We start from the raw sequence: 15,991 nt of genomic DNA, 5'->3' as shown, positions 1-15,991 counted from the left end.
ACACAAGAAAGTGAACAGAAGTCAAAACATCAGCGTGACGGCTGGAATCAAGCTCAACAGACGGCGCTAATGAGTGACTGTACATGGAAGTAATGTCGCCTCACCCTGTTCTCTCAACAGGGACGGAATTCTAACGACTGTTTCATGGAAGAACTGAACGGACTCCTCTAGTCTGGCTTCTTTCCTGATGCGGATGAGTAAAGCTTTGGTCAGGCCGTCCTGTATGCTAGTCTTACCCTGTGTAGTTCAACGGTTCAAGTATTGAGGCACATACAGTACGTTTGAGTCTGTCCAGACACGTGCTGGAGCTGTCAGGCGAAGGTGACTGGAGTCTTCTGGAAACGTCTGTGGATGGACTTTCAGTCAGAACCACAGCTTTGTTACCACTCCAGGCCAGATGGCATGAATGTCAGGTGAAACAATGGGTGACTTCCTGTTACAAAGGGTCTTCGTTCTGTCATCTTAAACCAGCTAACAAGTTGGTGCTGACTTAAGATCACTTGTCCTTTCATCAAAATGTGTGTATTAGACTATCCTTTCGGCAGCTGATCCTTCAGTGACGACCATTCTAATAATGCGACCCTCAAGTCTCTGGTCTAATATTTCATGTCTGAAACCTATTGCACCAAATGTGACGGTCACACTTTCATTTCATGCTGTAAAACAGCTGTGACCGAACTATTATCACTGGGGATATGTCAGCTTGTAGTCCGTCTGGAGCTAGCGTTTTTTTTTTTTTTTTCCAACGCTGTTGCTTACACACTTGGGTCCGCTAGCCGTCGGTCTCCTCTGTTAACAACACTGGAACAAACAACATAACGAGAAATCTCTCTCAACAAGTGGAAGTGTTGGAAACGTGGGCGGCTGTGGCAAATCGTATTCACCCTGGACTGTATGCATTAAAAACATTTTAAATGAAGTCTATTATATGCGTGAGGCAGTTCTCTGAGTGTTTGTAATTTGACTCCAGCCTCATCCTGGTACGGATCGGGCCAGGACTGTTTGACTCGTTGGTGCAAACGTGGCTCCAGCTAGCTGTGCTGTGCGAACGTCAGACACTATATTTCACAAATCCTTCATTAAGATTAGAGAGAAACGGAATGACGGATACGTTTGAGGAGATTATCGAGGACAGTCCAGGTTTCTGAATAGCTGGCTGGACGCACCTTTCCACTTGACCTCAGGAAGGGAAAAAAAAACTTAATCTGAGGGAAGCACTGCTGAAAAAGGAAGAAAACTCGAGTGATTTTTGAGGCATTGGCAAAGTGAGCGGTACTGTCACGGTCCAGAGGATGTTCAGCTCGTCCAGGAGATCTGGCTGTTGATCGGTTCATTGATTCATGATTTATGGATGATCATATATACAAACTGCGTTTTTTTTTTTCATGTCATTCAGAAAAAGGAACCTTTAAAACTGTGAATTTCAAAGCACTGCGAGTCGACGTGGAGCAGCACACGGCAGAAAGGAAACATTTCAACTTAGTCTTTTTTTTCCTCAATTTTTTTTTTTTAGACTCTTGAAAAAAAATCACAAAACCTAAAAAAAACAGAGAAAGGCCTTCAACTGGTACAATAAACACTCACATTAACCAAGCTACATTATCTTTTCATAAACCACATTCACATTTTTTTTTTAAATGGACCCTTTAGCTTCACTGAGTTCGCTGTGGATGAAAAAAACAACAACAACAAAAAAAAAAAGCAAAAAATTCCCCCAAAAACTTCATTTTGGATGGTTTAGAAAATATCTTAGAGAAAAAGTGGGCAGGGGGAGGGGGGAGGTGAGGGTCCGGGAAACAAGATGAAGAAGCTGTAAAGCACAGTGTGCCAGGGATGGGCTCAAACGGCGGCCTGCTGCCTCCATCGTCTGCCGCCGCCGCGGGACGCCGGCTTCCTGCCAAACCACTTTTGTCTCGTCTGCATCAGCTGATCGGGCTGTTTCTTTTTTTTTCTTTCTTTTTTTTTTTTTTTATTCTGATGTATTTTGGTTTTTCTAAAACAAACACAAAAGCACTGCAGGTTGGTTGGCTCACAGGCGGCTCCCTGACATCGTTTCTCTTTCTTTTTTTGAAACCCCTCTCGAGCCAGACGTCGGCCCCCGAGACCTCACCCAATATAGAAAGTGTCTGCAATATATAGATATTTATATGTATGTTTATATGTATTTTTGCCATTTACCTATTTTTAAACTCTCACTTTCAGCCACTAAGCATGACAACAGTTTCATCATAGCACATTTCGTTTGTTTTTTTGTTCTTTTTTTTTTTTTTTCTTCATCTAATGAAAAGAAGTCTTTGCACTAAACGACATTCAAAGTAAAACATGGCACAGGACGACTTTTTCCTTGTGTTTTTCGTCTCGAAATATCAAATCCTTTTCGTATCTTTTTGTACATTGAAATGGAAAAAAAAGGTTTTTTTTCAACTTTTCATTTGTTTTAAAAACCAAAGGTTTGTATTTATATATCTATATATCTATATATATAATTTTTTTTTTCTTCATATATCCTCTCTTTTGATTCAGCTTTGTTGTGCAAATTCAGCAGTAACACAAGTGGCACAGCACTGGGGAGAGGAGGCAGTTTCGAGGGCGAGGAGGGGGAGGAGGGGGAGTAAAAGAATCAAATGCAGTAAGAAATCAAATGAGGAGTTATGAAAAGGTCCTGTGTTGGACGACAGTGGAGTTCTGGAGGAAGGCTTTTCCCTGCACAGTCCCTCCTCTTCTAGTGTCTTTGAGCGTCGTAGTCGATCTCCACCTGCAGCTGTGCCTGACCTTTGACCTCCCCGTGGGAGGAGACCAGCCACAGGAAAGAGAAACTCCTCACAGAGAGCAACTGATTGATCCTGGATTTTTTTTTCTTTCTTTCTTTCTTTCTTTTTTTTTTTTTTTAATCAGCTCGTGGCCTCGGCTGGCGGCTCGTAGTCTTTTGGAGCTCCCAGCCGGGTGAGTTCCTGCGGTCACCGCGGTGAACGTACCGGTCCTGATTGTGGTCAAAGTACCCGCCGGCTGCTCCGGATGTGGTGGAAACGAGGCGCTCTCCTGAGCTGAGCTCTCCGCTGATTTGGTTGTTCGTGGCAGGGTCGGTGGCTCAGAGGAGACGATCAAGAAGAAGTACCCGGCCGACGGCTTCCAAACTCTGCTGTCTCTCCAGTGTGCTGCTGCTGCTGCTGCTGCTGCTGCTGCTGCTGCTGCCGGGTGCCCGGGACCCCCGCCGCCGCCGCCGCCTTCACGAAGAACGACGGGCTTTCAAAACGTCGAGTGGTCAAAATGTGGTGGGATGTCAGGAGGGAGGGTGTCGGGGGGAAGGCGTGTTGGTTCGCCGATGCTCTGCTGGCCGAGGCTTCCTGATGACGATGGCGGTGATGAAGGTGGGGGCCGGTCGGTCCTCAGCTCGCCAGGGCCATGGTGTCGATGACCTGCTCCAGCTTGCCGCGTAGCCGCTGTCTGCGCGACTGCTCGTCCTTCTGTAGCGCCGACAGGATCTGGGAGGAGGAACACACACCATGAAAATCTGGATCTCACACACGTACACACACACACACACACACACACACACCACAAATAATTTTTGCGACATACGTTTACGTTGCGGTTCCCAGTGTGAGGAGAATGCAAGGTTGCCACTGTAATAGTGTGTTATTTGTCACTGAGAGTCCATACAGCAGTGTGTGTGTGTGTGTGTGTGTGTGTGTGTGTGTGTGTGTGTGTGTGTGTGTGTGTGTGTGTGTGTGCGGCCTCCTCTGCACGACGTGAACAAAGGACGGCGGCGCTGGGTTTTGTCTTAGCTTCTCTTTACGTCGCCATCAAACCGGTGTGTAATTGTGGCGTGGGGGTCAGGGTGCATGTTGGGAGGCGATGGGGGCAGCGAGCAGCTGTCTGCATCTGGATAATAGGCTGTAATGAAGGGGAGCGGGAGCGCTGAATGGAGCCAGCTGCAGGCAGCCGGTGTAACTACTGTAATATCGCTGGTTTGGAGGGATGGAGAGGAGGAAGGAGGGGAAACATCTCTCAGCACATAAAAGCCTAAGGATGGGGGCACGGTATAGATATAAGGCTCTCTTCATAATAAGACACACGAATGGCTGCTCGCTCTGTGGAGAGCGAAAGGGAGGCTGATTCTATTCATCATGTGCTTTTCTAAGGCGGCTCGCTGTAAACATCCACGACTCCAAACAGATGTATGGCTTCTGGTGATGGGTGGAATGATCTTCTGAAGGGCAAATAAGTACAAACTGAAAATATCTAAAACTTTAGAGAGAATTATCAACAGAAAGCAGAACCATGTGCCTGTCTGGTCCTCTTCATTGTCAATACTTGGTCATTTTTGTTGAAATTCACAGTCTTTTAACTGTGCTAAAAACCCAGGGAACATAAATCAGGATTTGGAATGATTTCTATCAACCGCAGAGGTGTCAAACATAGGGCCCGTGGGCCAAAATCAGCCCATAAGAGGCTGTAATCTGGACTAGGAAACCACCAAGCAAATTTTTAAAATTTCATCCAAAACACAGTTTTTTTTTTGTTGTTTTTTTTTTTTTACACGTTTCTTAAAAGGAGTGGACACAACTCACTGAGATCCAAGCTGAGACATTTATGGCGCTGCCATGACAGCTAGCTACCTCATGGCTAACTAGCGTTAGCCTCAAACCCATTTAGTTTGTTAAATCTTATGTAATGCAGTGGCTATAGGAAAACATTTCACTGTAGTTTGCAACAGAAGGTTTCAATGAAACTGGCTTCATGTTCACATTGTCGTCACTTTTCATAGTAATTGTTTGGTTTTCTGAAAACAGACATTTTAATCATCTGCGCCACAAGAACACAAAAATGAAGAGCTTAAACTTAAAGCTTTTTATGGCATCATTTTACTGGTAGTTTCAAGTCAAGATGAGACTGGACTAGGCCTGGGCGATTATATGATCGTGATTGTTGATAGCGATTAATTTCCAGTCGATCACGGTGATCAGCTGTGAGCACAATTACTAGATCAGACAAGGCAGAAATGTGCGTGACCACAGCCAATCAAAGTCGGCTTTTTCCTGCTCAACTTCCGCCTGAAAGTTGTCTGAGAAGTAACCAGAGATGGAGCTGAACGTGGAGCCGAGGGCAGCGAAGCAGATGAAGTCAGCCATGCCTCGGCGTTATGCTCTGAAGATGAGGCTGCTGCTGATAGGACAGGCTGCTCCACCCGCACCGCTGCTAGCACGCCGCTGCTAGCACACCGTTCCGCAAAGAATCTGGTCTTTTTAGTAGGAGCTACTTGTGATACAGTTTAACTAACGATTGTTCAGTTCTTCTCTTTTACTGAAAAAACGCTGCATCGCATCATTGAACATATCTCCACGTCTTGCCGCTAACACTCTTCTTCTAACAACATGCAGAGAGAGCCTGCAGCGCTGCAGCCCTTCTTCCTCTGTGGTGTCTGTGTAAAATAAGGTTGAACATGCAAACAGCACCCCTAGTGGCATGAAGTGTAAATGCAGTCATGGCGTCGTCTGTGGCCGTGGTCTGAATGAGGATCTCTCTGGGGTTATTATGTTTCAGAAACCAGAATATTTATCTTAACACGAATATTGACTGCATGTAAACGTAGCCTGTGTCGTCTTTTCAGGCCACTGCACCATACGAGCAACATTCTAAGAGGATAAAAACAATTACTTTTGTCTATTTTTTTTGTGTGTTATTGTAGTTTTGTACTGCTACATTTTAAGTCTAATCTGTCCAATCTCGATTATTTAAATTTTGTACATTTGATGCAAGCATTAATGATGGCAGCAGCATATTTAGCATCAGAACTTGAAAATAATGTTTATATTCTAAAGCACCTTCATTATCTCCAGGCGGTTTCTTTAGTTTTTTAATCTTTTATAGCAACAAAAATCCTCAGGGCTGTAAACTGTAACACTGTAACTAACGATCGTTCAGTTCTTCTCCTTTACTGAAAAAAAAACGGTGCATCGCAAGATTTTATTATCTTGGTGCTAGATTTTTTTTTTCCATTTACTGCACTGTTAAGTGAAATTGTTCTTATTTTTCTATGTTTATATTATTTAATTTGCATTGCTATTTACTTAGTTTGTTAATAAAATGTTTAACTATTCTATACTTCTAGTTTTCAGTGCAGATGCTTTAAAACTGGTTTAAAAACAATATAACATATCGTGATTATAATCGAGATCGAATGATATGAAAAAAAAAAATCGTGATCTTTTTTTTTTGCCATATCGCCCAGCCCTAGACTGGACTGTACGTGACCCCTGAACTGAAATGTGTTTGACATCGCTGGTCCTGTGAGGAAGAGGTGCAAAGGATGCAAGAACCCTGAGAGTAGAAGAAACATAGAAATACTGGTCCACTCAGAGACTTCCTAACTACTGTACAAAAGCAGAAACCTGTGTGTCTTTATTAAATGCTGGTTTATGAAGAAGAATCTCTGGATTTCAGCACTACTGCAGTGTATAATGAAAGACATGGAAGGATGATTCCGTAGCAGCCACTTCTCACGGTTCTGACTCAAAGCAGAGGCGTCGATCCCTTCAACCAACTCAGAAAGAGCTTCCTGATATGAGCAGAAACGCCGAGTTTTAATCAAGCTGTAGCAGCTGCAGGATACAGCACACGCAAAAAAAAAAGAGGAAATCACATAAATTTGGTTGAGCTCCATTAAGTTCATAATGTGTTGAGCTCATGCCTTAATGTGCATCCTAATGGCGGCGATACCTTCCAGCCTGCGCTGATGTGGACTAGTTATCAGTGTAATTGAATTCAAATGACCGCACGGTATCAGTCAAGACAAGTAAAAAGCAGGAGGCAGCGGCGAGCGGTTCCCGCCGTCCTCGGTGCCGCTCACCTCGTCTTTGTACTTGATGATGTAGGAGTAGATCTCGTGCAGCGCCGACATGCTGTTGAACTGGCTGAGGTGCAGGCGGGACTGCTCCGCCAGGTAGGCACTCATGTCCTGGTCGCTGATGGCCGGCATGCGGGAGATGTCGGAGTAGTACCTGGAAGAGAGGACGGGCCACAGCGTTAAGCTGCATTCCCGCCGCTGTTCAATATTCCGGACGCACACGGCGGCAGCTGGTGGTCAGACCGTCTCACTCGGGGGCGGGGCTGGTACAGATTGATACATATTCCCAGGCTTAATATTTGGCTGGTACTTAAGTGTCTTGTTAAAGGGCACGGCGGCAGGACAAATGGGCCTGTTGTGGACGTCGATTTCAACACTCTCATGTGGGAAGGACATCAGAAAGGTGGCAGAAAAGAAGTGTGAAACGCTTCAACTAATTCCTGTTAATGTTCCACACATGGGGCCACGACAGAGTGATCGGTTTTAGTTGTGATCCGTTTTCTAGTCATTGGTCAGATGGAAAAGAAGAAACTAGTAGAGCTGAAATGCATTCGTTAAAAAACATTAAAAAAAAAAAACCTACCTAGTGACAGCAAGATTGCCTCAAACTTCTAGTTATAATAGTCACATGTGTCAGTGAAGAGTCAGTGTGAAGTACTCAACATTTATAAAGTTAGTTTATGAAAAAACTCCTGTTCGTAGACAGTCCCTTTGCCCGCTCCATCAAAAAGAAGTTAGATTATGAACAGAAGCCATAAATGTAGCTGATGCCATCAGATCCTGCATGTGGTGAAGGGCTGAAAACAACGGACTCCGGACTATCGACTCCCAGTCGGAATTCTCCTTTAGTGCGGCGCAGAATGTTCAGAGACAACGCAGTACATTAAAGACCCGATCCAGAGCCTGTCTGCAGAACTCAAATCGACCAGCTCCAGGTTTAGCAGCACACAGCCGGCCGGGTCCAGTGGAGGCTGGTCAGCACTGTGACCACGGACAAACAGACTTGACACCAGCGGAGGCGTTAATGATCTGCTCAGGAAAGGTAAAATGCAGAGTAAAGGTTTGTGACGGTAAAGCAGCTTAGCGACAGGTCTGTCTTTCACTGTCAGATGGAGATAACCTGGAAATAAAACAAACAAAAGACGTCACATTTCTTCTGTTCTGACGAGCGTCTTGGCCCCATGCTGCGTTCGGAGCTGCCGCTGCTCACGCTGCCAAACAAAGGAGGCTTTGAAGAGGCTTCCTGGAAAAAGCCACTCATAAGATCTTTGGGCGTTCCTCCAAAAAGTGGAAACAATGACTTGTGGCAAGAGCAGGTGGAGCGTAAACTTTATCTGGAGTCTGGCTAAACACTGTGCAGCTGAATAAAAGATGAGGGGTGAGCTGGAGGACGTTTTCCCACTAAGAATCACAGTTTCTACGAGTTCTTTATCACAAAGTGAACAGAGATGCTGGTGAGCTTATAAACTGCCTGTTAGCCAGGAGCAAGGCTGGTGTAATCACTACTCATGATTTCTCTGCTCCAATTTAAACCAACTGTTTCTTCTTTAAATGCCAGAACCACACAAAGTTCAACCTATAGCGATTTTAGCTTTGCAGCTTCTAATAGCATAATAGTCTTAACTGTTCGCCTCATTGTTTTCCCATCAGCTCAAAAAGAACCTTAACTTTTAAGACATTCTGTCCTTCTCTGATGAAAATGGAGTTAATCTGACTCACCTCTCGACCCAGTTCTTGTAGTTGGGGATGTCTTTAGCGTAAAGGAGCTTATTGGAGGGCGAGTCTTTTCCGAGTTTGTGTTCTGACGTGGAACAGGAGTCCATGAAGGTCTGGGCCACCACGGACAGGCAGGCGTCTGTGATGCTGTTCTTGTGGATGTCAAACACAAACTGCGGGTTCTTGATCACGTTCACCCAGAACCGCAAAGGAAGGCTGGAGACAACGAGAAAACACGCAATGATTGTGTTACTGTGTGGAGATGCATGATCCAGCATCTTTCTCAGTCAGTGTGAGAGCGCTCAGAGATGCACAGCACACCACTGGTCGGGAAAAACACTTGGTATACAAATTTCTGCTAATTCTGTACAAATAGAACAAATGTGTTCATTAAATAAATGTTACTAAATAATGCATGGAAACAAATACTGCGATGCTAGTCTGAAAAGGTTATTACATCAAGTGTTGAATTAGGATCAAGTGTCCAAGACAGCAACTACTTTAATCTCCTGTGCATTTTTGCAAACGTGGGCTTATTGATTTTGAATATATTTCATGCGGCACCGTTCACAAAAATATCTGTTTTGCAGATGGGCTGTGCGATATTAGCATTAGCACTACGTCCAAGCGTGGAGCTTTAGGTCACATGCAGGTTATCGGGCTTGGAAAACCTTGGAGCCAAATGAATCTATTAGATAAAAACTTTAGTAAATGTATGTAAGGTCAAAATGGGGGTAAAAATATGTATTATTCTGAAGCCAAAGCTGGCACGATCTTTTTTTATATATTTCTTTAAATGGGAAAGAAAGCCACCAAATATCAATCAATTATTCTTGTATTATTCATAAGTGTGGGCAGCCAGCCACTCTCACTCCAGGAGTGACTGCAAGACAAAGACGAGCAAGAAGCGAAGGCGCCGGTCGAAGCATCTCTTCTGACTTTTTGGGTTTTAAGCAGGAAGTTAGCAGAGGGCTAAGTGGCTGGTGGCGGCCGAGCCTTCGCAGCGACGTTAGCGTTTCTGATCCTTCACATCACTCACCAGTTGCTCTTCCAGGTGTGTCGTACGTCGTAGTCGTTGATTGAGTGTTTGTCGGCCTGTTCGTCCAGGAAGTCGAACATGTACTTGATGGCCAGCGGCAGCGCGGAGCCTCTGTGGGCCGTGCTGAAGATGGTTTCAAACAGGTCGTCTACGAACTTCTGTAATGTACCCTGGAAGAAGAAAGACATTCGAGAAATGAGCTGCAGATTTCATCTTTTTAAGGAAACCTTGTACTTTCTCAGTTCATCTGATGCTGGAACTCGCTGCTGAGTAGCATTTCCTTTGTGCACTGGCTGGTAATTTGACACCGGCCTCAATGTCTACTTGACATGAGCCTCAAAGTCTCGCCAGGTGCTGTTGTGGTGGTAAAGAGGAGACCGCTGACACCAGCTACACTCAACCAGACTGAGGAACTTTTTTTTTTTTTTTTTTTTGTAAAATAATAACTTATTCATTTGTGGCACTTTTTGAGTCTTTGGCTATTTAATATTAACACATGGCGTGCGAAGGGCTGAGCGGACGACCCAACGCCACAAGTTGAGCGGTCCAGCACTCAGAGATGCTGAAGTTGATTCAACCAGTCGGCTGATTGGGGAGGCGGAGCTGAGTGAGTCCAATAAGACCTGTACGAAGGTGAACTCCACTTGTTAGAGGCTGCCAGCGTTTCTGCATCAGCAGTCAAACCCACCCAGTAAACTCACAACCCACTGCTGTTACGCTGCTAGGCACTTTGCGATCTTCACCTGTGGATATAAGTAAATGCACTTTTGAATACTTACCAACTTATGTACTGAAAATAACCCTAACTTGGTGAAGTCTGTGTTTCTGTAAGAATCAATTTTCATAATAAAAGATATTGAGAAGTTTGAAATTATTAGAGAATATAATGAGTTGAAGCCGTCGCGAGGCCTGTTGCATTTATTGAATTTGACTTTATACTCGTACGTGTTTCAACACTACTTGCAGTGTTTTGAGTCCGATTTGCATAAAAACGGTGCTTGGAGAACAAGGGAAAACACATGAATGTTCATTTTATTCTTGTCTGAACAGCTTTTCACTGCCTTCATTTGGATATGCGGTGCTAGTGTTTTAACCTTGCTATAATTAATGTTGGAACCTTGAGAATCTTGTGATTCTCTGTAGAAATTAGCTAAGAAAATTGCCAAAAGGTCACATAAAATCATTTTGTTAATATTTAAACAGATATCTAAGAATGAAATGGGCTTTCTTGTCTGACAAGGATTTTGGCATTTGACCTCAGGGCTGCTGCGTTATGAAGGTAATCAAGTCGACCGTTGGTCATATATTAATCGATAAATACTGGGTAGTTCAAATTCAACTTGACAAACAGCCAGGCTGTTGTGTTTCCTGAAAAATCTGTCAGACATTTTTTTTGTATTTTTAACTTTAGTTTTAATTAGGCCCTTATCATTCCAGTTGAAATAGCTTTTTTGGTGTTTTTGTTTCAGAAAAGTTTCACGTCCACAAGACAAACGATGTCCGTTTGCATGTAAACGGCAGAAACACTGAAAACAGCATAGCTAGCATGCCTCGACTATAAACCTGCCAAGCCCCAGGAGAACATGGACAGGGACTCATGGCCCTCTGGAGGAAATTTGTTGTTATTCAAGTGTTCATATACTGCGCCTGAGCAGAAGAACTAGGCGCGGGTTTTCAGGGAGGGATTCCGCTGCGGTCATTCATACCGCCCGGTTATGAAATGGAATTGCTCCGCACAGTCACAACCAGGAATCCCGGCTCCTGGGTTCAGATCACGCCTTCCTCCGCTGACAGTGCGTCAACATAATTACATCAAATGTGGCTAAGTGAATTTCCCTAACAACACATTTGTTTCCCTGCCATCCCCGTCTGGCAGAATCCATTAGTCAGGGAATGTTTAGGGATTGCATTCAGTCAGCCACTTTAAAATGGAGCGGGAACGATGTCTGTACCGGTCGCCAATTAACAGAACCCAGATCTGCATTCACGGCCATGGAGAGACAAGGACAAGATGAGCTTCTCAATTGCATTTGCCTCTCTGTTTTTTTTTTTCTTTTTCATCATGCTTGTCCAAATCTTCAATCCCTCAACAAATTACCTGTCTCCTGACACCTTCTGTATCAGCCTCTCTGCACTCTGCACCACCAGCCCACCTCTTATTAATCTGTTTTTCTTATTACCAGTGGAAATTGAAAAGCCGTCTCCCTTGTAGCTGCTGCCCGTTGCTGCATTTTCCTCCCCTTCTTGCAATTAGGAATGAGATGGTAAACCGAGACACCAGTAAGGGGAGAGGAAATATAGCTGGATGGATCAAACCACAAGGTTTCTGGATTTAGAGACTAGATTTTTTTCCCCCTTTGTTTTGTATGTGCATTGAAAACACTGAGATAATTTTACATGATTCATCAAATCCAAAGATATACCTTTAAAGTTTCTCTACCCATGCTTCATCAGCCTTATGGTCAGTCCATTGAGTACAAGGGATCCTGTGAGATTAGAACCAGACCAGAGCTACAGTGGTCGGCGTGGTTCTCAGAGAATCATAGTATTTTAGTTAGAAGGGTGAATGATTTTTGATAACAAAGCCAAACAAATCTGACACTTGATTTCTATGGGTGTACCTCAGGGCTATGTTCTTGGTTTTCCAAATGTCTTCCATTGTTTATTTACCTGCTTGAACTAGATCTCAGCCAATACTGTTGTGAAAGTAATTCTACTGATATTATTGCATTTGAGTGTCTGTTCTGTCCACGGATTCTCTCAGGGTTATGCTATCATGAACAATCTCACATAAATAATGTAAAAGTTATAAAGACTTAGAAATTATCGACTTGCAATTCAACATAATTTTGATTGTGACTTAAGGTTGTAATCCTCTTTGCAGATCATCGCCCTCGGGAAATGATTTGGTAATAAATTCCTTCAAACAGAAACAAAGTTGATAAAACCGAAACATAATGATCGTCTCACCAGTCTTTTACTGATCATGACTGAAGCAGATCTCAGAACAGTTGACAGATTGTTGCCTCCAACTCGTTTTCAATACGCCTAAATTCCAAGACACTCAGTCCTCTGATGACCAAACCAGCCACTGGAGCTCGAGCTTCTCTTTACTGACTTAAATCATCTTCATGCAGTTCTCTAACAGTCACTCTGAGACAGCAAACCTTCAAACCAACTGAGGAATCAGATGATCTCTCCCTTTAGCTCTGTACTTGTGGTCCTGAGTGCAACAGTCTTATAGTTGATTTTTATAATGATGGACACCATTGCTGTTATAAAGCAAAACACTGGAAATGTAAAGGAAAATGAATCTGACATGCCTGAAAAATGTGATTTTCTGCAGGGTTGTTTGAACAAGAAGTTCAGGTTAATGAGTCCTTTTCAAAGTGTTGTTTTCATGATGACTGTAGAAAAGGTCCATGCATGAAGAGCTAGTGGTTTAAAAGCAACCCAGACGGAGGAGTTTAATACCCTGAGTGGAGGAAATATAGATAACAAGTCGATCCTGTTTCCATACATGTGCATTAAACCTTCTACGTGGAGTTTAACATTGATGTGACATGATTTCCATTCACTAATACAGCCGGTGCGACTGGCCTTTCTCTCAGCCTTCATTCATTTCAGATTTCACTGTTGGGGCACTTCTACTTGATTTATTCAGCTAATTTGCATCGGAGAGTGTCAGCTTCAAGCATGAGAGTAAATATTGTCCATACATTGAGCGGGGTGAGGACTGCTAACACCCGGTGTTTCCGTGTGATTTAATAAACGTTAAACTCCTTCAAGGACCCACAGACAGCGCGCTCGGAGAGCGTCCTCTACTATTAAATGGTTGAGGTGGATCTCGAAAAGCTGATAATGCTGAAAAGGCTCCATTAGTCTGAGTTTCAGTGGTGAGTTTTAGTGTCCCCCGGTGAATCTAAGTGCTGTTCCAGAGGTCCCCCCCCCCCCCCCTCACCATGGGCTGGAATCAACTTTTAGAAAAGTGCAGCATCGCTCTTACTTTGGTGGCCAGCAGCCTGGTCAGGTAGATCTCGGACACCATCTTGCTGCCTCGGTCCCCCTCCCGCTGGTCTGAGTGGTCGTGGTTCTTCACCAGGTGCCACAGTTTGGTTCCACTCTCCAGGTCGGGGGTGATCATGGGCGTCCGGGACCGCAGGCTGTCCGGGCTGCTGGCTGTCCTGAGCATACTCTCTGGAAGGAGACACAGGGACGCGTTGGCTGTCTTTAAAACATCTTCTGACTGTTTACATAATGTGGCTGTACTCTCTACACAAAAAACCCCCTGATGTTTGTTTCTGCAGAAACGTTGAAAACGGTATAACTCGCATCCCGTTGTTTTTGTAATCCAGCCATATGCACATTCCTCTGTCCGGTTCTTCATTATTTATAATGTGAATGCCAGAACCAAGGAGGCATTTGCCGCTGTTCCATTCAGAATGGGGGGGATTCCAGTGAACCCGTGGGCGAGGGGGCACAAGCAGGGAGGCCATTACGTGCTGAGCCGCAGCTGTTTGAGGTAAAAAGCAGGGAAAAGGTGGAAGGACAACAACAGAGTCTGTTTCAGGGCCCTGCATGTTCGGTTAAGGCCGGAGGACGGAGCCAAAAAGTGGGGCGAGATGACAGGAAAAACGAGGGTGGGTGAGCTAAATGGACGCAGAGACGAAAGGTCAGCAGAGAGAAGGGTGAAATGGAGAATAATAAGGGCAGAAAAGTGAAAGAGAGTGGGGTTGCTTGTCCAGTGCTGCTTATTTTTATTTTCCATTTTTTTGCCTAGCGGGGTGCAGGGTGGCGTTTTGATTCCAAACCCATCATGACCGCCGGCGGCCAACAGCACTGCACACGGAGCGGCACTCAGACTCGTCCGGGCAGCGGCCCACAGCCACACATCCAGCTGTGCACTTTCTGGAGTTTGATTATTTCTGCTATTCTATTCATATTCCTCCTAACATCAGTTCTTTTCATTCAATGTCATTTTATTGTTTATAAATTTTTTCATGTGTAAGTTTAGAATAAGCTTGCTTCAATATATTATCCATTCTTCCCCTACACCTCGCTCCTTCTTAGTTTCCTTGTCCTCTCTCGTCGTGACTTGTTATCACTTGAAAACAGCGTCACTTTGAATTCCAGCAACCTCCATGAAATCTGCTGTATAAATAAAGTTTGTTTGACTGCTGGATTGATTGACTGATTGATTAAATGAAAACTGAACCAGTGCTTCACACTGCACCTATCAATCAATCAGTCTGTCAGTCTGAGAAGAACCAATTAGGCCTGACGACGTTGCTATAATGTGAGAGTTGTAGCTGAGTCCCTTCACTACATGTCCAGAAAAGGGATTTCATAAATTAAAGCCCTCCGTGCCTTTTGAACTCAAGCTACTGTATTTTTTGTTTTTCCCCAGTTTCCATGGAAACAGAATCAAGAAACATTTCACCTCGGAAAATTGCAACGCAAGTTTCCTGTTTTTACTTGGAAAAGTCATGCAAATGGGGCAGAAACCAACAAAACCTTTACTGAAGATGTGCCTCCTTATCATGCCAGTCACCACTTAATTCACAGCTTTCAGTTTTCCTGCCACAGATCCAGATGGCTTTCAACAGGAGAGTCAGGACTGATCCAGAGCTAGAAGGATATATATTTTAGACAGCCTGTCTATACGCATATTATCGTTTGTTCAGGTTACAACAATCTCAAATGAATTTAAAGAGGTCGTTTGGCCTGACTAGACTGAACAGGTTTGTTGGTTTTCTTCTGTATGCACTTGCTTCTTCTTGAAAAATGGCAATTGCACTGTAGATTAATAATCATATAAAGCTAAAATATTCCCCTTGTTGAACCCTGAGCTGGACTCTCTGCTCAGATTATCCACGAACCAAAGCAAGAATGACTTCAAGATGTAAAAGTGAACTATGCACTTCACACACAGGTATGGTGAATTCCTTTTCCCCGAAGCTAAAAACAGTTAAATAAGTAACGGTATAGAGTCATGAATAAAGCCTTTGTGTTGACTTTATGCAGAATGCAGCTTTGGTTCTCCGTTTTCATCATCATCACAATCCATTTCCATATAAGGCCAATTTAAAGCATGTCAGGTAAATATTGTGAAATAATAAACTCAAAAAGAGAACTACAATCTGAGCTGTATCTTTAGGGATATTTGGAGTGAATCTGCAGCAGCATCAGCATCACACCAGGTTCTCCATCTTTTCTTTCACAGAGTAATCTGTCTTCTAAATAGTTTAATTTTCCCGTGAAATATACCATGCTGGGTCTCTTCCTATCTGACTTGCTCGACGTCCCTCTTCTCTCTATCCTTTTTCTTTTTTCTCTCTTTTCACTCTGTCAGCTTGGGGATCGAGGTGTCTGCTTTAATGCCTGTCATT

The 15,991-nt window shown here is 43.9% G+C and overlaps 1 protein-coding gene across 1 annotated transcript in view; it reads right to left on the bottom strand.

Annotated features, from left to right (window-relative positions):
* Window positions 1-1,956: 1,956 nt before the first annotated feature.
* The window catches only part of plxna1a (plexin A1a), a 235,418-nt gene continuing 221,383 nt past the window's right edge, over window positions 1,957-15,991 (bottom strand). Inside the window, exons 28-32 of the mRNA XM_030118875.1 lie at window positions 13,609-13,799; window positions 9,603-9,772; window positions 8,567-8,779; window positions 6,851-7,001; window positions 1,957-3,482 (exon numbers count right to left, since the gene is read on the bottom strand). Coding sequence (XP_029974735.1) covers window positions 3,387-3,482; window positions 6,851-7,001; window positions 8,567-8,779; window positions 9,603-9,772; window positions 13,609-13,799 — 821 coding nt within the window. The 3' untranslated portion in view covers window positions 1,957-3,386. The remainder of the gene's footprint in view (window positions 3,483-6,850; window positions 7,002-8,566; window positions 8,780-9,602; window positions 9,773-13,608; window positions 13,800-15,991) is intronic.

The sequence above is a fragment of the Salarias fasciatus genome, chromosome 20 (genome assembly GCF_902148845.1).
Source record: "Salarias fasciatus chromosome 20, fSalaFa1.1, whole genome shotgun sequence".
NCBI classification, from domain to species: Eukaryota; Metazoa; Chordata; class Actinopteri; order Blenniiformes; family Blenniidae; genus Salarias; species Salarias fasciatus.
Note: the sequence above shows the minus strand (reverse complement) of the source record. Positions and strands in the feature narration are given on the sequence as shown.